Here is a 23,063-nt window from a genome sequence, read left to right on the forward strand (position 1 = left end):
GATCAAACTCCCTATACCGTCAAACACCATTTCATAAGAGCAAATGTCCCTCTTGTACCCTCTGCGTGGCGTGGTTGAGCATCTCCTGCCAGGCGGAGTCGAACTGCCGGTTGTCCTCCTCCAGCAGCCTCTGCTCAGCCAGGGAGATGGTCTCTTTGGCAGCCCTCAGCACCTCCGTGGCCCTCTGGAAGTCCTGCGTGGCCTTCTGAGCCTCCAGCTGGGCCTGCGCACAAGTAAACAGGAACGGATCCATTTATTATATAATATGAAATTCTTCTGTATCGTTTGCTTGTATTGGCTGATAAAACCCTTCCAGCGATTATGAGGTGGCATGGGATATATTACACTTTTTTTTTCTCGGTACTCAGTATTGAACTATAACATAAGCAGATTGATATTGTACATTTTGTTCATTAAAACCACTATATTAATCCATTCACTTCCTGTTCAGAACTGATAAGCCCTGCCTCTTCGGAGTGACATTTCATTGTAACAAGCAGCAGATTGTCATCTGTTCATTGTCATCAACATGTCATTGTCATCAACATGTTTCTATCTTTGAATCACAACTATGTACAGGTATAGGGGGTAAGTGAAACGGGAATTTTCTGAGCACTCCAGCCTCAGTTGCAAATATAAAGTTACTCAAACATGCAGGAATCTATCAAAATACTACAACTTTGAGTAAACTTATGATAAGAGAAACACTGTTAAAAGCTAATTTAAGTTGATTTTGCATAATATGTTCCCTCCAAGCCAATTCACCTGCTTTTCAAACCAGAAGTGTTGCTAAGGCTCATACTTCCGGGCTTGTTTTTTAAATGCTTATAATATACTCATTAAGAAGAATACAATTGGATACCCAGACTTTAAAATTACTATCACTAATTGTGTTTTCAACCACACTTCTTGATATAGTCATTTTCATTTCTATGTCTATGAAAAACTATATGCATGTCTAAAATGCATTTTATGTTCATGTTTTTATTAACTTGATGCTTCTGATTGCTTTCCTACATTAAGTTTACAGTCACAACAGAGTAATTGCATTCTATGTAGAGTAAAAAGCATTATGTTTATTTCACATGAATCCAGTCTGTTTTTAGCCCAGGGCCAAGAATGGCTCATGTGAGAATGAAAGACACTGGTGTAAAAATAGAGCTCTTTGTGTTAAACTGTATTGCATAACAGTGTGGTAATTTCAGGCATTACAACACCTGGAAAACACTGGACTCTTGGCAAACCTGCCTCATGCTAATCTTGCCTTATTTGACCAAGAGCGCTCGTTCAAAGCAAACATAATTCAAGCCTATTTCCATCTGCGTAATAGCTCAAATCAGAACAATCCATGTATTTGTAACATCTAAGGGATGCTGGGACGTTTGCTAATAATTCCTTTTTCACTGTCGCCCTTCGAGGAAACTGCAGCTGTGATTTTGGGTGTTAACACAATAAATGTAATTGAATTCGATATAAAATCTGGAGAAATTAAGAGTCTGAACAGTTAACATGAGACCCAACCGGTTCAAGCATAAAACGGAAGGAACACAAGGAAGTAAATGAGACCGGAAATACTGTAAAGAGGAAGCAAATGAGAAGGGAAATAAAGATGCAAGGAAGGAAAGAAGGAGAAGGAAAGAAGGAAAAGGAAAAGGAAAAAAGATGCAAGAACTGAAGGACCAAAATTCAGAAAGTAATGCAAAAAACAGTAAAGGATGTATTAAATTAAATGAAAAAGATGGAAGGTTTGAGGTGAAAATGGGAAACAAGGATGTGAAACTATTCACTGGCTGGGCTGACATTTAAATAGTCATATGTTTTTCTTCTTTCAGATTCATAACAGTCCATGGCCCCGCTCCTTATACGGATTATAAAAAGACCCTCCTCATAACAGGAGCATTAGCTTAGTGCATTTCACTGCAGGCCAATAACAAGCACTATAATAAAAACAGGTTTTTGCTGCAGAGGCATCCCATTGAAGTGAATGTGAGCGTGTGCAAAGACGGGCCAAAGACTCGGGCCGTTTCTGAAGCAGCATTCATATTTCAGCATGGTTTTAGCAGAGTGGATGTCTGTGTGGGTGCTAAAGTGCAAAGGAGATCCTACCTGTGCTTAAATCCGGGCACAAGCTGACAGATCAAAAATATGAGGCATTTTTAGAATTCGCTAAAGCAGTGTCCCACTTCTCACAGGAAAAAACACAATGTCTTAACTAGGTCATAATTCCATCGAAGGAAATGTCTAAAAAAACAGACTTATTTGCCATAAAGATATTGTTGATTCAACTATTTGATTTGCAGTTATCAAACATGGTATTGAGTTTTTTCTTTTGGATGAAAAATCTAATTTGAAATATTTGTAATACTAATTTAACCATTTTGAAAAATTTGCAAATAAACAATGTAATGAAAAACTTTATTTATACAATGTTTGGCATACAATAACTGCTTGGTAGTATTTTGGTATGCTCTGTTCATGATTGCAAATAGGGATGTAAAGATTCACATGCTCCAAGGCGAGAGAGGGAAGAGGAGGAGGAGAGAAGAGGAGGAGGAAGGTAGTTGCCTACATGTAAACTTCACAAAGCTGTGACCTGAGCGTTACCATGGAGATCATCTCAATAATAACTGGTATAATACTTAAAAGAGCTACAATGAGGTGCCAATATATTATTTTTGGATATTGTAACTAATTGCAAACAAGTCTGAACCTCAGAATCGCGAGTACCCGAGTACCACATGACTGCAGTATTAGACCATTTCAAATACTGATGAGACGCTATAGACTCAACTCTGAACTCGTTTTGGAATCTCTTCGTTTTGAGCCATCCGGACCACCGTACAATTCTGTTGATCCACACACGCTGCACTCCATATGGACAGGACACAGGAAACTAATATGAGGTCATCTTTACGTTCAGGGCATATTTGCAGACACGATCCAATGCTCGGACTCATCGGCACATGTTTGGTGTAATGTGATTATGTGCGGTCGCCTAGGTGCCGCGTTTGCAGAGTCCACACAAGCCTGGCCTTGTTAGCGTCATGTGGCCCTGCTCTCCTCCCCAGTCTGCGGCACATGTGGACAGCGGTGGTCAGACGCCTCTTATTTACCTTCATACACGACACTAGCAGACAGGGCCAGGAGCTAAATGCTTCTAGAATACTAAGTGTGTACGTTTTCATTTCATTCACTTTTCTCAAATCAAAGCAAATACATGGTTCTTGATCAACGCAATTATAATCCATGATAAACAAACGTGTTACAAACTAGGGCTGGGCAATGAATCGATAGTACGGTAATGTGAAATCATCAATTATTTGTGTGGGTTTTAGCTTTAACTGTCACAGATTAAAAGTCTGCATTGTTTATGTCCATGAAATCCTTACTAAAAAGCTATTTTTAATTTGTTTTTAAAAATATTGAATAAAATCGCTATATCGCTATATATAACTTAATCAGCATTCAGAACACAGTATGTAACAGATATTTGAGTGCGGCGTTGTTACTAAATACATTTTAACAATCATTTAATTCCATTTGAGTTATTTGCCCAGCTACTTTTCAACGTAAACCCAATTGTAGAGATGCGTGTACATAAAGACACAGCAGTCAGCTAGAAACACAGAAAATAGGACACCTTCTGCCGTAATTATTATACTAGAGCTATTCTAGTAACACACAGTCACCCATTTACTTCAAACAAGAGCAAATACTGCTAACAAAGCTAACCTACTTAATGCTTCTCCTCTGCCGTTTGGACCTTGTAAACTCATTAGCCTCGTTATACGATTCTGGCTTCTGATAGGACTAAAATACTGGATAATAGGCCATGTAGTCATCCTAAATTTAGTGATGGTCAGGTCTGGTTGAGGAGTGCTAATGTGTCCAATACTAATATAACAGTTTAGACACAATTATATTTCAAATTTGACCAAACATTTTGCCTATTTGTCTCCAGTTTGACCATTTGAATACTGTTTATAATTGTACTACCTGCTTGGACATAGGCAGCAAATATGACAGAGGTAATTCCACAACTGTTACCTAGCAACCAGACTTTAAACAAGAGCAAAAATCCATTAAATTACTCATTAATAGTTATATGATTTGAGAAACAATCACACCTTTATTTTGTTGACTGATCCTTCAAACTGTCAGAAATGTGTAAAATGTTTCTGTGTTTGAAGCGGCACGTCACATATTGATGACATCACCGAGGGACTCGGTTTAAGAAACCCAGCACTACTTCCTGTATTTTTAAATACAGGAAGTAGTGTATTTTTCAAAATGTCTTTGAAACTACAACTTAACAGATGTAAAACTATGATAAATACTTATTACAGGTTCTATCCTACCAAACATAACGCATAAGAGAACCTGTCGTATACTTTAAGAAAACGAGGAAAAATTCGGATTTTATTAAATTGCTATGTTTATTCTCACAATAATCGTTACAAAAACATTCAAAATCGTGACATCCCAAAGCCTGACAGAAGAAACGCTGCTGTGGAGGCAAAGTGCGTCGGCAGGATGAAGATGGAGCATGTGGAGGCTGTGATAAGCGAACGTGACGGAGCAGAAGAACCAGAGAGTCCTAATGAAGATCACAAACGCAGCAGCACTTTACTACGTAGACTAAAGACGTTTCACGGCTTTCATTAGTGTGCAGTCAAGCAGAAGTTAGCATGAGATCCTTCCAAAGTGATTCATCTCACAATTTTCCCTCAACACAACAGTCAATTTGCCTAGAACTATGCTAGCAAATGTTTATTTTTGATGATATATTTTTTCACAGTCGTGGTAAGGTTTGGTGTTAGGTTAGGATAAGTTTGCTAATTGGGTCGTAGCAGTTCCGTGTATAAGTGTATTAGTCTCCCGTCATGTACAAACACTTCATATTAGTCAAAGTACAACAGGTTTTCACTATTTTTGCCCATCAACATCAGTTAATGTTAGACGTACACGGTTTTACAATATATATAACTGTATTACTCACTTGAGATGACACTTTTTGAGAACAATAGAATGTGAAAAGTTGTAAATTAAATGTCCAAATTTTGCCAATGTAGGGTGCAATCTACTCCATTTAAAGTCTTGAAAAAGAACATCCGTGAAACGTAAAGGTCGCCAATGTTCAATCTCATTAGTTTCCAAGATGTATTGTTATTTACGGCTTCGGATAACACCAAAAGCTAGATTTCAGGCCTGTTATCATCCATTAACGCGGTTTCTTCCCTGCGGTCACGTGGGTGCTGCTCTATGAAGATCCTCAGCTGTTCGCCTTATCGCTGACCTAGTTTAGTGCCATGCTTTACAGTCTGCGATTCACAGCCACACTAGAGCAGCACGATTGTAGAAAATAAACCGAATTACAATCTTTCTTTAATGTAGGCTATTAAAAAAAAAAAACGTTCTGTTCAGAGTGCTCATTACCAAAACACGTCCAGGAACAATAACATTCTAAAAAAGACTGGACATGAACTGAAAAACAATGAGCAAGTTTGTTTCCAGGATTCAACTGCCTAAATAATTGCAATATTTGCGATTTGATCATCTTGCACCAACTCAAAATTTAAATTCAATTGCAATTAATTGTGCAAACTATTCCTGATCCAAACCTCATGCGTCTACCCCCTTCAAGTTTAGACATTTTCAGTCCTCCACATGCAATCATTTACCATTCATACCAATTTTTAATCGTCTTTCTTTATCCGTTTCCAATTCATCCCTGATTCTTGACATCCTCCCTCCCATCGGTCTCCTCCTTTCATCCTCTACATCCCACAATATGCCCTCTCCCTTCCGCTTATTGCAGTTGCATGTTCAAACCACTGCAGCGGCATATGAAACTTTCAACGTCTCTGGAGGGGAGAGAAAGTTCAAAACACGGCGCTGCACTTTTGAATTATTCACGACCAGCTTCTTGAGAGAAACGTGTTAGCGATAAGACATGATAAAAAGGACTGCGTAGCTACAGCGGGGTTTATTTAAGAATAAGAAATAAGAGGATGCAAGAACTTGTCTGATGCAGTTTAATTGCAAACAGCTAACTTGTGGTGTCCTGAGAGATCTACCTGTATTAGAATATTGGATTTTTAATTGATTCTAGGAGGTGGTCCGAGAGAGGATGTTAATGAAAATAGGACACAGAATTCAATAAATAAGAAGTTTGACAAAAATCACACTTTTATCTCGTCAATTTCTAAGGCAAATGCCACGGCTATGAACCAATAGTACACCTTAGACTGTGAGCTGCACTGTTAACTTACACAACAAACAAAGCCTGATCACAGCGGTTTAGAAAATATGCAAGAAACAGTAGCAGGGCAGTGATACATTTAATTAGATTCCGGGATAAATTGATCATGTCGGCAGGAAACGGTCTCATCAACGGTCTTATCAGTTGTTGACAAATGTTTGAAAAGCACTTCTGTGTGACATTTTAAAACCTAAAATAACTGTCTACATTTGGAAAGCACATTTAAGACGGTGGGGAATGAACAATGAGAAAATAGATGAAATCATTTGGCTACGTAAAAGCTGTGCTAATCGAGCACAATTGAGTTCGCTGATGATATATGGACTTCAAACTCTACAATCTGGGTCGTCAAACTAAATATATAAACAGATTAATGAAACAAGCATGTATGAAGCAAAATGCAACTCCAGGTATGGTTTTGGATGAGGGGACAGTAATATAAATAATATGAATAAAAGCCCAATACAATTATGTCTGTTCTGTACACATGTTATAGTAATGTGCAGTAACATTTATGTACAGTTTATGTACAGTCAGGCTTTTACAACAAGTATGCCAAAGAGACTGGCAAGCAGATTCCACATACTTTTTCTATATGGGAGCCCGAGATTGACCTGATTCTACCAATTTATGAGAAAATGTCCTAAATGCGACATCCTCTGATCAGGTTCACACTCTGCTCCAGAGAATGTCGTTTACTCGAAGAAAACAGGAGAACCAACGAGGAACGCCCCACACACTTCCTGTCAATATAAGAGCTTATATCTTAGACAGCGCTTTACCATCGCTAATTTGAATTCATCAGATGTTTACAGCAAGATCTTGTGGTTTGCACAAGCTAAACAGGAATCATTAAGGAGCAGGGTTGGAGCTAATATTACTGGGATATCCCTTGCAGTTGCTTTCTTACGTTTCTCATTCAAATATTTTTAAGAATGATGCAGGTTCACACAAACTTCATAGTAATAAGGTGCACTCTATGTTTTCTGGAGGAGGGTCAGCCCCTGCCAGACTTCAGGGGCAGGTTACACATTCACATTATGGCAGTAAACTATATGTATATCATTATTGATGTTGGGCTTTCTTTTGCTATGAAATAAATAATGAAATGACACAACAAACATGCATTCTTCTCCACAGATCTGACCTGTAACTTTGCCTGATGAGGCCACAAGCTCGTCTCTATGAAGATTGACAAGTTTGACAAGACAAACACAAGACAAGCAGTGGGTGGAAAAATAACATAGTGCAACTTTAACTTAGGATACTGACCAGACAGAGAGGGATGTAACAATAACTGAAATATTGTGATATTGAAGCATTAAAAGTCTCACCGGTCGTCAGAAGATATTGAATTATAAGCTGCTTTGCTGAAATGCTCTGTTTTATTGAAGCAACATCTAAAACAATAAACGATAGACCATGATCCTTTGCGCCATTTCAGTGCAGCATTTTTACATTTTAAGTCTTTTGAAAATGATTTTTTGTTGTGCTGAATCATTATTTTTTGCACTTGAACTGTTTACTGCAAACTCAAGTAATTCTACCACTGCAATCATAATATGTTGTTAGAGATATAGAAAAGCTCTGTTAAAGCCATGTGGGGAAAAAAATAAAAATAAAATCTTAGTTACTGTATTAACCACCAATGGCCATGTGGTTTCTAATATTTTTTCAATAATTGGTGAAAAAAGTTTGGACACCCCTGGGCTAGAACGAAACCCCATATGGCCATCTACTCTAATCTGCAATCTCCAAAACACCATCAATCCTCAAAGATCTTCCAAATGCAAGCTTCTACCGGAAATAAACTACAAACAAAATCTATTTAACGCGCTGAAATGAGCTGGACCGCTTTTTTCTAACATTATTTGAAAATGCAAAACAAAACAAAAAGCCGATGATAATAATGAAAAACATAATTTGCCAAAGAGTGATTGAATGGTGTGATAAATGTTTGGATGTGAAAGGTTGTGTTTTTGACTCTGGTCCAAGCGACCGAACCAGCTGAAAGTCGGGACTGGAGGGACACAGCGGGGGGGACGAGTTCCTATCAACACACAAGCGATCAGCTAACACAACAGCTTGGCTTGCATAACAACAGTTCAACACCACCAGACAATATTGGGAGAAGATTTTGCAAAAAAAAAACCTGTTGAAACTGTTAATTTACTGCATTGAATCAATCAGTGATTTATAAATGTTTTAAATCACGTCAAAATTCCAATGGCCAAGCACCATATCCACAAAGAATAACTACTTGTCAGGGAATCAGACATACACCCGATGCTATTCCTTAACACATAGAGAACACAATTCAACTTAGAATATGAAACGACACAGAAATATCAGACATTTTTGTGGCATGCATGGGAGAAAACGCGGGGACTGATCACGCAAGCTGTTGTAAGTAGCTTACGTGATCCTCCTGCGTCTCACACCATTTTTTCCCATGCTGGTTGGTTTTATTAGATATTCTGGAATAGGCGGGTCACATTTCTCATTGGTCAGCTTCACATCAAGGCACTTTGTATTTTTCCGTAGAGATAAAGCCTGCAAGGGGGGGTGCAACTCCCCCCCTCCTCGGGTAAACATTCTTTGGCCCATCTTTATGATACCTTCACAAACAAATGCAGTTTGTCACACACCCGTTCTTCTCTTAGACTAATGATGCAGATAAAATATCACTATTATGCAGATAAAATACATCACAGAAATATACTCATATTCACATTTTATCACACTACTGTACGTTTCTTAGGCTCAACACAGTTCTGTTTAACTCATCTTTGTTCTATAAATCACTTTGAATTACACTGTGTACGACTTGTGCTTTAAAAACAAACTTGGTGAACTGGTTTGCTTCACCCTGTAATGCAAGGTTGGGTAATGGACAAAGTGAAAACAAAATTAAATGAAAATAGTGTCTGACTAAGGCACTAGACAAACCTTTTAATATTTTGTATTGACTTTGCAAATGATTATCTCCAGCAGCTTTGGGAACGCCTCACACATTACAACAAACATTTGATTCTTCACACGCTATTGAACAAAAAACATTATGATAGATTCCATAAATGACGTTTCTGTATTTGCAGCTGTGTGGAAATGATCAAGGTATTTAGCATCTTAACATAATCAAAACACTGTTATTTTCAGGGCAGGGCAGGAGTATGTACAAACCATGTCTAACCATTTTTGAAAGAATTATCTAAAAACAAAAATGCACAAATGTTGAACCCACTCCTTTGGTCCACAAAGAGTCCTCATTACTTTTATGGCTTCAAGTTATTCCACTTATAATTTAAAGTTACTTCAAACATGTCTTTGAATCAGTCCGTAATGTCTGTGAAAATGGAACACATAATATTATAAAGAAAAGAATACATCAAACTTCGTACCACATTTTCATGTGAAAAGGCCCAGTAATTACAGAGAGTTAAACATTTACATTTTGACAGTTAAAAGGCTCATTTTAAAATGGGTTGTTTTCAGATTCTAGAAGGTGATGATGACATACTTCCAGCTGGAGGAGCAAGATATGAAAATAAAAAAATAAACCGTAAGAGAAATCCGAAAGGTAAATCCACCAATGTTGACGTAACAATATGACTTTTAGCTGCCTCATCTGTGTTTAAAACAGTATTATTGACCTATGTATAGAAAGTCACATTGAATCGACTAATCGTGAAAAATTAAATATAATCCTAGTTATTATATGGACTAAAACAGATTTGGAAACACCTTCAGATAACAAAGTCAGCGGCATCATTATATAAAAATCTCAAAATCTCAGACTTCCAAGAAAAACACACTTTATTTGCAATCTAGAAGCCTTCACTCACCACATTTCAATCTTTAGTTTGTTGATAATGCGTTTAAAAAGTCTGACTTTAGAATGTTGTGATCGGAACCCCAGCAACAGAACGCTCCAACTTTATTTGAAACTGTGGACAAGTGTGAAATGTGAATATAACACGTGAACCTAACCAATTGTGTTTACTCGTTCTATGTGAATAAACATGTGCAACTTGCAAAAGACTCCCCTGGTTGTTCCACGAGTCTGTGTGACCGACTCCCTCTGATACGTTGATATTAACACAGAGCCGCTGGGTGCTACACATTCTCTGGCCTTGACTTCAGCAGTAAGTGTGAAAGAAAGATTATCTGGTCTCCTATATCCACAGATGAGGCGTGAATCATCAGTCAGATGCACCGTCTACAATGCGCTTTTTGTAGTTTGTGAGAAACAACAAGAAGTGATGCGCCTGCTTTAACAAACTCATTATTATTTCATTATTTATCATTCGGGATGCCGGTGTTCATGAACAATATGCGCATGGATGGTTGCAACAGGAAGGTCAGCACAGCACAGAGAAGCAGGAGATAATATGGCAAGTTGAAAAATATAACCCATGTTTTGAAACGAAAACTGAATGTAATCTGCACAGCCTTTCTAAATGTGCAGTATAGTGCTGAACTATTATCATGCTGGCTTTGTCACGTCCTCAGATCCTAATAACGCTAAAAATAGAAGTGCCACAGCTGTAATAACATGTAATTTCACCTTTTCTGGAGTCAGCTGGTAAGGCTATTTTCAGTTTCCAAATGACACAATCTCCCTCAATAGTATTTGGGTAAAAAGAAAAAAAAGCCAAGCGGACATTTTTAGAGTGAAAAGAAAGAAAAACTAACTCAACAGGGATTTATTGTACAGAATAGTGTTGTAGCATTGTATTTTTACCCTGCTGCAATCTATTTTCATGTTTTTTTTATATTTTAATTGTGTGTTTAATTGCTGTTTTGAAATGTGTGTTGCAACACTGCAATTTCCCCAAAATGTGACAAATAAACATTCTCTAATCTTTTTGAAGTTCGGATGAGAAAGAACAAAGATTTTAAAGCTCGGTGAAGGACCAAGGAGTTTGTGTGCCGATGTGTGTAAATAATTGTAGTTTCCCGACCTTCAAAAGAATATTGAAATAAAAAACAATGAATCTATCATCCATTAGGAATTGAAATAAACAAAAAAAAGCTGTTTTAAATGTTTAAAGCTGATCTGAATTATTCCAGAGAGAAATTAAAGTAAAGCAATATTTCCCATTAAATGTTGAAACGCTTTAATAATGCATTGCAGAAAGTGTTTTTTTTTTGTAATACAACCATTTGTGTTCCTAAAGTTAAAACCACCACCAAATTCAACAAGAAAAATGACAACCCAGCCAACTTTAGAGAACTTGTTTGAAATAAATTTACTGACCCCATGTTGTGCCTTGGAACGTAAGGAGGGTTGCAATTTGAAAAGTTAGCATGATTTAATGTTTTTCGAGGCCCTGAAAGATCCTTTACAATGTAGTCACACAATACAGTGATAGTGGGTGACATCTGTAGCCGTAGCTGTCCCGAAGGCGGAGTAACAGAAGGATGACTGCCATTCTGCTCACACTCTTCCAACTACAACCAATTACACATTCAAACTGCTGAATGTTGTCTAACGGTAAGAAGAGTAGCAGGCCTTCAATGTACAACCATACCAGCTGAGATAGCGCCACCACAATCCTTTTATTTTCTTCAACATAACTCACATCTTTTCTACTGTATTGACATATGCTAAGCTAACTGTTCATTTCACTGTTTATTAGCTAGCTAGCATAACAAATTGTTGAAATTATTTGATTCACAACACAGGTAAGCATTATAAGTGATCTCAAGGCATTAGATATATATATAGATAGATATTTTCAAGATATTTTCTATTTCATAAGACTTTTTTTTTCTGAATTGCTAATTGCTAGGATAACGGTGCAAGATAACTGTGAAACCCATGAATACATGCGTTCGCACATCTGGGAACTTGTACAGTAGCAACCAGAGTCCGCCATTTTGAAAGGGGTACAACAGCATGTCTACTACATACAATATCCACGACATATGAGGCCAAAATGACAAAAACATCCGTTCTGTAAGGACATAGGAATGAGAGCTTTGTCTTGTGCCTTAGTTTGCCGTTATCGTCTAAAAGAATCTAAGTATTTGTAGCTCATTATGCCGTAGAAAAGGATGCAGTCGTGGTGGTTTATATATATCGCGTGCCCCTTTCAAAATGGCCGATATGGGGAAGTCCCGGATGGATGACGTCGCCGCGAACGCATGTATACCTAACCCAGAAGCAAGAGATCGGCTGATATCAGCGGAACTTTTAACTGCTGCGTGTAATGGCGACAGTGGCGTTGGTGATTTTTACATGTTTATTTGAAAAAGATTGACTCGTCCATTACTTCAAAGCGTCTCCCACTGAGAGAGCGGTTCCATCCAGGCTGCTGCATGCATCTGATTAACACTAACACAAAGGCTAGCAATGACAGAAAGACAGCCGCGTAATTAGCGTAGCACAAAGGAACAATGCTAGCTTAGTGGTTATAGATGCCATAGGGGCTTTTACGCAAGAGAACGAGGCAAAATGTTGTCCGAATGGTGCACAAGCTTGAAGAAAAACAAGAAAATTCTCTTCAAAACGAGCAACTATGAACAGACAAGAAAAGGGAGCAGATTAGATCAAAACATTCAGTGACTATTTTGAAGAACAGGGAAGTTAAACTTGTGAGGGATTGGTCAGCAATTTGGACAATAATTGAAGCAAGACATGACAGATACAGTATGTTTAATGCCATACTGTGGAACATTCCAGTCGACGCATTAATATCTCCGTGGAGACAAGCAGATGGCAGAATCCCCACCAGGTTGCATAGGGTATACTGCAATAAAGCCTAGACCGATTCGGTTGCAACGCAATCAATATACAGTGGTTTAAAAGCTAATATCGATCTGATATGTTTTAATGTCAACTGTCCATAGATCATCTAAAAAGGAAGACAAATGGGTGCGCTATAATTTGTACTCACTTTTGAGAAGCAAGAAGAAACTACTACTACTAATTTCCTTTCTCAGTTCCTATTAAATCATAAACTTCAAACTATGTGTTACATACAGCGGTTCTGGTGACCAACAACAGAGCAGTCAAAACTAAGCTGTAGTAGGTTTTGGAAGAGATGCAGAGCAGATATGATGCTACAGTTTTACAGGGATCATTAATAACACTAATAAATATGCCACAACAATTGTGTGGAAAAGAGTGTTTTAAGCATAAAGCTGCTCCAAACAGAATATGGCGATTTCACAAATGGTGTGTTTGTTGATCACAATAGCCAGACCATAATATGTCAAGCCAACAGAAATGTGTTAAAATCATGTCTTTAAACGTATTTGTTCAACACAAAGCCCACAGTTTCAACTTCAACATTGCTGTAACATAAAGGGAAATAATTATTCAATGCAACCTTTGTTTAGCAAGTTTAAAAAGGGGAAGTCCCACTGCAGCCACCTCAAAGAAACCTTTTCCCTGCTCCAAACGTCAGACTAAGATTAATCATAGCCATGTTTTTTCTGAACAAAACAACCTCCAAACAGAATTAATAAGCCAGCCATGTCCCCAGCAGGTGCCAAGAGCCCCACAAAGGCAGACTTTATCTGGTCACGCAGGTGCTGACTTCCCCTTTATTTACCACAGCACAGGAGGAACCGAGACGGGCTGAAATAGTTGTAGATTTAACACTGTTAATGAAACAGGAAACCATTTTATCACAACCAGAACGGTGTCCGATATATGATGTAGGTGGATGTGAAAAGGTCATGACAGCTTAAAGTCATGATACCCAAATGACTAAACAAAAAAACAAATAAACAATAGAAATGAGATGAATGGTCTTAAAAGGACACCAAATAAATTTTATAGCAGTTTAAAAACCTTTTTAGAACAGTTTTCTTCATTTTTAGTTTATTCAAAGCTATATTTTGATTAATTGATGAATGCATGTTTGAGTAATCAATTATTCAATCAATTATTTGACACAAAAAAAAAAGGTGGAAATTTACTGTAAGTCTTTCAATGTTTTTTCAGGAATTATAACACTTTTAATTGTCTAAATGCTAAAAGATGTCCATCTTGCAACTTTAATATTGTGAAACATTCCAACCAAAGCAATAATATCTCTGGAAGAAATACAATGAACAAGAAAATACTAAACTAAAAAGGTAAACTAGGCCTAAACCAGGGTGGCAAAAGACATCGGTGTCCTCCAAGCAAAAGCCCGCGCCCCACTGTTTGAAAACCACCGTGTTAGCTTGGTGTGGTTGGTACCTGTCTGGCGAGTCTGCGGGCCTCCCAGTAGGGCTTGGACTCCTCCACAGCCTTCCCAATCTTCTTCACCAGCTCGTCCAGCTTCACTGTGGCCTCCACCAGCACCGAGCGGAACTTCTGACGGGCGTCCTGGACAAACATCATCTTACATCATCAAAACCTGCCACTTTAGGGGGACTTGTCTTTGGGTGAAGGGAATGCAAAGGGGGACAACATAGACCTCAATTCCTTTCTCCCTCTCTCAATGAAACTACTAGCACTTACCATTAAGAAGAGCACGGTATAACTTTACTGAAAGGAGGTGGATTTGTTACCTACTTGTCCCCATTAATGCCGTACTGTGGAACATAAGGCAAAGCAACACCTTCTCTATGGAGACAAGCACGTGGCGGATCATCAGGAAAACTACATAGGCTACCTTGAAGTACCGGTGTATGGAAATAACAGACTTTTATTGCCATCTTATTAGAACAGAAAAACAATCTATTATATGGACGCACCAATCCAGTTTTTTGAGATCCAATACTCATATCAATACTTCGGCTTTAAATATCTGCCAATACCAATACCAGTGTAGGGACAATAGCCTCTTTTCCCCTCACAGTACAGGTATATTATTATGAAATGGACCCAGTTATGTTTTGTAACTTATTTATCCTGCAAGTAACTATAACAGCTTTGTATGAATTATAGTTCAAACAGTATGAGATGCTCTGGGCCAAAATCAGCACGCACGTTGTCTTATTACGGTACATCCAATTAAAAGGCCCAACCAGGTTCTCTCAACCAATATCATGGACCGATGCCGATATTTTAGAACCCATGGCCACCGATGGCTGATAAGCTCTGCCGATATTTATTATTTATTTATGTTATATTAAGTTATGGTCTATGTGGAATTAATTAATTTAACAAACTTTTCAAGCCATTTCTGAAAAGATATTTCTACAGCAGTTAATTACACTTTGGTTACAACAGTCACATGTTTTTTATCTTCAATAGCACTGCTAATGTGCTTTCATCACAACTACAGTTTACCTTGGCTCTTGTGCAGTCAGCAGCTCTTTCTGGCACATTTTCCTTGAGAGTCTGTTATTTACCCAGGGCTTGAAGTCAGCGCATAGTTCCCCGAATCATTAGCACACTATTGGATTATCTCTAACAGAAAAACAGGAGCGTGCATTGTCTTTATGGAGCATGCAGCTGACCCACACTGGCACCGAGCTCTGTCCTTCAGTCTTAGGCCAGTGGCTCCGACATGGTTCATCAACCATATCTATAAATGACGATAAAGTGACATTTATGGATAAATTGATGAGACAAAATTTAGCAACGACCACAATCTCAGCTCTGACCAGTGTTCCAGTTCTTTGGGCACAACACTTAACCCAGCCTTCAATCATATCAATGGATCACATATCGGTTCTGATCCAGAACAATTTGCAGGATAGTGATACCGGTTCAGACGATATTCTAGCTGGATTCATTGGCTGATTTTGGCCCAGAACAACTTTTTTTGGTGGTGTATTTTTTACTTTTATTCATACAAAGCTGTTATTAGTTACTTTCTGGAAAAAGCACAATTAGATAACGCAATTGGATCCACTTTGTAATAAGTGAATTGGTGAATTGGGTGTTGATGAGAACTTGCAGATCACATTTTCTCTGCATATTTGTAAAAAGAATGCTTTTTCCCGTTTGATGACTTTTTTTTTTGTTGCCGTCTTTGATTGAGAAAACTGTTTTTTGTCAACCCTCGGAAGACTTTGAATGATATTGCTTTAAAAAACATAAAAAATAAACTAGGTCAAGACCAATTCCTGAATGCCCACATCAGTTCCAGTTGTCTGATCCTCATATCACATTATGCAATCACAAAACAAACGATTGTGCTAATTTTGGCATATTTTCATTTATGTGGACCAGGACACCTACGTATGCAATTGTACAATTTTTCAGACCGTATTGGCAGACATTTTTATTTTATTTCATCATCAGTGACCTCAACCAGTGTTTCGAAACCGCACCGGCAAACCACCCTTGCATTCACCTATCCTCACACATCTTTGCAGTCTTCAAATGGTTTATTAGGGATCGTTCTGACTCCCATTTCAACACTGAGAAAACAATTCAATTCTCAATACCGATTTTGTGAAATAAACACACCTTCATTAATGATATAATGTAGTGTTATGCCAATTGTTCAGATCAAGCTCATTCTAAAACTATTCAGGAAAGGTCAAATTCTGTTATATTTATCTAATTTTAAGTATTTATTAATAAGGTTTTGATTTTACTTACTGGTTGACTTTGACCCAGAATGTTTCATGAGATTTGGAAGATTTATTTGTACAAAGCTGTTATACCACTTTGCAATAACTAAACAATGTGAGGAATAAAAACATACACAGACAGATGACCTCAAATGGCGTTTAGATTCTTCATGGCCTTGGGTTCTTTCGCGGTTCGACCTCGTTGGCTTTGCATGAGTTTACTGATCAAAAGCAGCTTATGGCAGTACTCTGGCTGTTACTCTTATTAGGGATGGATTTAGTTCCACTCCTCCAACTGCAAAACATGAGCGTTGTGAGGATGAACAGAGGTTTAACACGGGTGCAGCTTATTTAAGTTTGTATGGTGTCCTCAATAACCCCAATCCACCTTACATTCAGTTTATTTATCGCCTTCAATTCTGACTGAGCAGGGTCACCTCTCCACAGATCTGACCAGTTACTTGAAACGGAGGGTTATAATGGCAATTGCTTTGTTAAATTTCTCATTTCTCATACCTATAAAAGTCCCGTTTCTCCAAGCCAAAGAATTCTTTCAACATATCAAGACTTTTCATTACTTTTTTTTTTAGAAACCTTCCCATCTTAGTTATCCAAACCTTAAACATTTGGTCGGTCAAGTTGGAATTGTTCTATTCATCTTATTCCGCCCACTTTTGCCTCTTTTTGCTACGTGTTTGCGATTTGGTCGTTTTGGCATTTCCGATTGCGCTGGAATTCTGCTCACGTAAATGGAGAAGGAGGGAAAGTTTCCCTAATATGTTAAAAAGTAGATTGATTTGTGAGAAATGTTCGATGTTCATGTGCACCGACCAGTCAACACTGCACTGCTTCTCTGGGCGGCCTGAAAACGGCGCTGTAGTCTGCGTAATAAAGCCATCTTATTGGCTGTTGAGATCGGCAGCTCTGTGTCTGGTGGAGATGTGTAGACTTTAAAAACACGGAGGAGCTTCATGATGACATAAAGAGAGACGGACTATGATGGATTACTGAAATGTACGCTGAACCAAAATATGTCTCAATTGTGTCTCAACTCGACTTAGTAAGTTTAAAATAGTCCAAGACTAGATCTGGCTTTGAAGGCTTAAACGTCGCTGTTGTACATCTAACTCTGGTTCCTAATCCTTTTGGAGCAGTTGGGCTGGACTTCAAAGTTGTTTAAAAGGACAGCGCGTTAAGGAAAATTGAGTTTGTCTGGCAACAAACTGAAAGCAACACAAACATCAGTGACGCTGTGCAGCAGACACTTCAATTCTATTAGGAGACCTTCATTAGCCGTATCTGTAAACTTGCCCCAGTTTCACTCAAATCTGAACAATCCTATTTGCCCGGGGAACTGTAAACAATTAAATTATACTAGATATATCAGTATTCGCTTTCAGCCTCAAGCATCCATTTGTCTATTTGATATAATCTGCCTTTGAACTGTCATTTTCTATGGATATTATTATGAACTTTTATTGAGAACAGTCTGACAACACATCCAGTTATTTTTATATTGTTGGCCTACTTTATGGACTTAGTAGATCTTATTTGAACATTTACAAGCACATTCAACATGATAACACAAACCTATTTCGCCCTGTGCACAATAGTTAGACATATCCAAATGGCACTGCTTATTGAAAGAAGATTTTAGAGCCCAAATACGAGTGTGATGCATCATTAGAAAGCTTAAGCCTTCTGGTTCTTTGAAATGTGCATATGAACTGTCAGGGCCTCAGAACTTACACTACAGAAGCCCAAACATAAAATATACATACACCTGAACGTATTGTAATAGGAATAATATGACATTCAAAAAATACTACGTCACTTCTTTAGCATGCTAGCATAGGTAAAAGACTTAAGGCGCAGGCGCTAAAACGTGACGAACCAGACAAACCCGTCAACATAGTCGAAATATTACTGCAAGTTTGTGATGGAAGGAGAGAAGTATTGGACACGCTCTAATTTTGTTTTTCTCCAAATGGGATTACTTCAGGAAAAATACAAGTGGATTGTTTGTCTGTGGATTGTTACGGACAGAAAGAGGACAGCTACAGATGGGCAGAACCTCGATGAGTCCGTCAGAACCAGCCAAGAAAAGTGTTATGAAAAGTTGATTCATATCACGAAACTATTGGTAATTGCTAATTGGGGCATATTATTCAATGCAAATCAATTATATATTCGTTTTGTTGAGAAAATAATCTTTAAAATGCAAAATGTAATAGTACAATTTTATTATTATAATGAATTATACATTTCTTCAAAACGAGGTGGGTGATATCGATAAAACTGTAGTCTTTAAATGCATTGGCTGAGAAAACTGTTGGAGAAACTGTAGCACCAGGAGGCGAACCACTATCATGTGTTTTGGGACGGTCCTGTTGCTCAAAACTATTGGACTGAAATTAACAAGACACTGCAGACTTTTCTTGACATTGCCATTCCGCTCAATTTTAGAACTATGTGCTTGGGCCTCAGAGCTGCTGCCATGGACACAGATAAAGATAAAGATAACTTTAGAATGTACTTTTAGCGGTAGGAAAAAAGGCCATCACAAGGAAATGGATGACACAAACCTCACCAACAATCAAGGACTGGACTGACATTATAAACAGACATCTGACAAATGGAAAAAAAAATGTCAAATGGTCAAAATTTGACTGGTTATGGACCAAATTGGATTTTTATTTTATTTGAATTTGATAGTGTAGTTGATGTCTATTTGTATTTGTATTTTTAAAACTGCTCTCTGGTTGTGTTCAGTTTGTTTTTGTGTCTTCCGTTTAATCTTTAAAAAAAAAACAATTACTACCCTTATTTGAACTTATTTTTTCATAAAAACAGCCTTAGTTTTTCCTATAAACAATAAATATAAACTATATAAATATTCAAGTTTTGCCTATCTTCAAAACAGCATTCAGGAAGTAGATTTATTATAAAGACTATAGACTTTATTGGGTCAATGTCTAGGTTTGTCTAGGTTTCGTGTCAATGTCTGGTTTAAAAAAGATAATAATAATTTTGAAGCAAATTATAACTTTTATGGCCGTCACAAGAATTTCAGTTTTAAATACTAAGCTAAAATAAGTCAGAATATGTAACGTCACTATAGAGCGCATGACTTTGCCCAATATGTAACAATAAAACCAAACCTATAAAAATGTGCTGCCTTTATGACTGCATTTATATCAGCTGCACAATTTTCCACTTTAATAATCACAAAATTAAAAATGTACAGTTCCAAAATGATAACATATTTTCAAAACCATTTGTAAACAACCACATTAAAACTGAAAATCAGGTGCATCTTAAAGCGAGGTCTGTCGGGGAAATCCTGCCTCAGAGCTGTTGTGTACTTTATTGGACGCTGAGTGGAGAGCAAAGGTCTCAGTGTAATTCCTTTAAAATGCTTCATCTGCACAAAGGGAGAGGCCGCAGGGCAATTCAGCTAACGGGCAAAGAGGTGAAGTTTACACGGGACAAAATTAGGACGGAGATAGACTGTTCGAGCTGACTCAGAAGAAGACGGAAATCTACGGGAGACGAGAGATGGTATGCGATCCGTTGCGCTAATAAACAAACGCACGTGTGTGTTGTATCAGTCCGCACGGGGGAGGGCGCATGCGCACTTCCGCCTGCATTCTCAAATCGCCGAAAAATCGTCCATTGCGCCTTTAAGAGAACCAAAGTAGCTACAACGCGCTTCTCGTCCGCTTCTCACCCACCTCTCACCCACTCTCACCCACTCTCACCCACTCTCACCCACCTCTCACCCACCTCTCACCCACCTCTCACCCACTCTCACCCACCCCTCACCCACTCTCACCCACCCCTCACCCACTCTCACCCACTCTCACCCACTCTCACCCACTCTCACCCACCCCTCACCCACTCTCACCCACTCTCACCCACCCCTCACCCACTCTCACCCACTCTCACCCACCTCTCACCCACTCTCACCCACTCTCACCCACCCCTCACCCACTCTCACCCACCTCTCACCCACCTCTCACCCACCCCTCACCCACCTCTCACCCACCTCTCACCCACTCTCACCCACCCCTCACCCACCTCTCACCCACCTCTCACCCACTCTCACCCACTCTCACCCACCTCTCACCCACCTCTCACCCACCCCTCACCCACCTCTCACCCACCTCTCACCCACCTCTCACCCACTCTCACCCACTCTCACCCACCTCTCACCCACCTCTCACCCACCTCTCACCCACCTCTCACCCACCTCTCACCCACCTCTCACCCACCCCTCACCCACTCTCACCCACTCTCACCCACTCTCACCCACTCTCACCCACTCTCACCCACTCTCACCCACTCTCACCCACTCTCACCCACCCCTCACCCACTCTCACCCACTCTCACCCACCCCTCACCCACCCCTCACCCACTCTCACCCACCTCTCACCCACCTCTCACCCACTCTCACCCACTCTCACCCACTCTCACCCACCTCTCACCCACTCTCACCCACCCCTCACCCACTCTCACCCACTCTCACCCACCCCTCACCCACTCTCACCCACTCTCACCCACCTCTCACCCACCTCTCACCCACCTCTCACCCACCTCTCACCCACCTCTCACCCACCCCTCACCCACCTCTCACCCACCTCTCACCCACCTCTCACCCACCTCTCACCCACCCCTCACCCACTCTCACCCACTCTCACCCACCCCTCACCCACTCTCACCCACTCTCACCCACCTCTCACCCACCTCTCACCCACTCTCACCCACTCTCACCCACCCCTCACCCACCCCTCACCCACTCTCACCCACTCTCACCCACCTCTCACCCACCTCTCACCCACCTCTCACCCACCTCTCACCCACCTCTCACCCACCCCTCACCCACCTCTCACCCACCTCTCACCCACCTCTCACCCACTCTCACCCACTCTCACCCACCTCTCACCCACCTCTCACCCACTCTCACCCACCTCTCACCCACCTCTCACCCACTCTCACCCACTCTCACCCACCTCTCACCCACCTCTCACCCACTCTCACCCACCTCTCACCCACCTCTCACCCACCTCTCACCCACCCCTCACCCACCTCTCACCCACCTCTCACCCACCTCTCACCCACCTCTCACCCACCTCTCACCCACCTCTCACCCACTGTCACCCACCTCTCACCCACCTCTCACCCACCTCTCACCCACCCCTCACCCACCCCTCACCCACCCCTCACCCACCTCTCACCCACCTCTCACCCACCTCTCACTGATAAAGCAGGCATGAATTAACTGATATTTTATTTCGAACCAAGGCCGAAATATGACTTTCTTCTTAAATGTATAATATTTGTTGTGATCTTTTAGTCCCTCTACAATTCTTCAGTGCTCTGCATGCTGGGCTGTTTCCTCCTCCAGAGTTGGAAACACTTAAAAATGGCTGTGCATATTTCCATTTATTTCAACAGACATTCTTCTGCATTTGCACTCAACCCGCACGTTCATGACATAATGGTGGACATTACACCGTGACAATGTGCCTGCGTGCGTCTCTGCGTGTCTACGTGTCTGCGTGTCTACGTGTCTGCGTGTCTACGTGTCTCTGCGTGCGCGTGTCTCTGCGTGTGCGCGTGTCTCTGCGTGTGCGCGTGTCTGTGTGTGCGCGTGTCTGTGTGTGCGCGTGTCTGTGTGTGTGTGTCTCTGTGTGCGCGTGTCTCTGTGTGCGCGTGTCTCTGTGTGCGCGTGTCTCTGTGTGCGCGTGTCTCTGTGTGCGCGTGTCTCTGTGTGCGCGTGTCTCTGTGTGCGCGTGTCTCTGTGTGCGCGTGTCTCTGTGTGCGTGTCTCTGTGTGTGTGTCTCTGTGTGTGTGTCTCTGTGTGTGTGTCTCTGTGTGTGTGTCTCTGTGTGTGTGTCTCTGTGTGTGTGTCTCTGTGTGTGTGTCTCTGTGTGCGCGTGTCTCTGTGTGCGCGTGTCTCTGTGTGCGCGTGTCTCTGTGTGCGCGTGTCTCTGTGTGCGCGTGTCTCTGTGTGTGTGTCTCTGTGTGTGTGTCTCCGTGTGTGTGTCTCCGTGTGTGTGTCTCCGTGTGTGTGTCTCCGTGTGTGTGTCTCCGTGTGTGTGTCTCCGTGTGTGTGTCTCCGTGTGTGTGTCTCCGTGTGTGTGTCTCCGTGTGTGTGTCTCTGTGTGCGCGTGTCTCTGTGTGCGCGTGTCTCTGTGTGCGCGTGTCTCTGTGTGCGCGTGTCTCTGTGTGCGCGTGTCTCTGTGTGCGCGTGTCTCTGTGTGTGTGTCTCTGTGTGCGCGTGTCTCTGTGTGCGCGTGTCTCTGTGTGTGCGTGTCTCTGTGTGTGT

At 40.4% G+C, this 23,063-nt stretch overlaps 1 protein-coding gene across 1 annotated transcript in view; it reads right to left on the reverse strand.

Moving 5' to 3' along the window:
- Positions 1-23,063, reverse strand: part of sh3bp5b (SH3-domain binding protein 5b (BTK-associated)) — a 33,396-nt gene that overhangs the window by 8,917 nt on the left and 1,416 nt on the right. The window contains exons 3-4 of the mRNA XM_072460978.1: positions 14,460-14,588; positions 59-223 (exon numbers count right to left, since the gene is read on the reverse strand). Coding sequence (XP_072317079.1) covers positions 59-223; positions 14,460-14,588 — 294 coding nt within the window. The remainder of the gene's footprint in view (positions 1-58; positions 224-14,459; positions 14,589-23,063) is intronic.

Source organism: Eucyclogobius newberryi, unplaced genomic scaffold (assembly GCF_026437365.1).
Source record: "Eucyclogobius newberryi isolate DKJ021-1_F unplaced genomic scaffold, fEucNew1.0.hap1 SCAF_3, whole genome shotgun sequence".
NCBI lineage: Eukaryota > Metazoa > Chordata > Actinopteri > Gobiiformes > Gobiidae > Eucyclogobius > Eucyclogobius newberryi.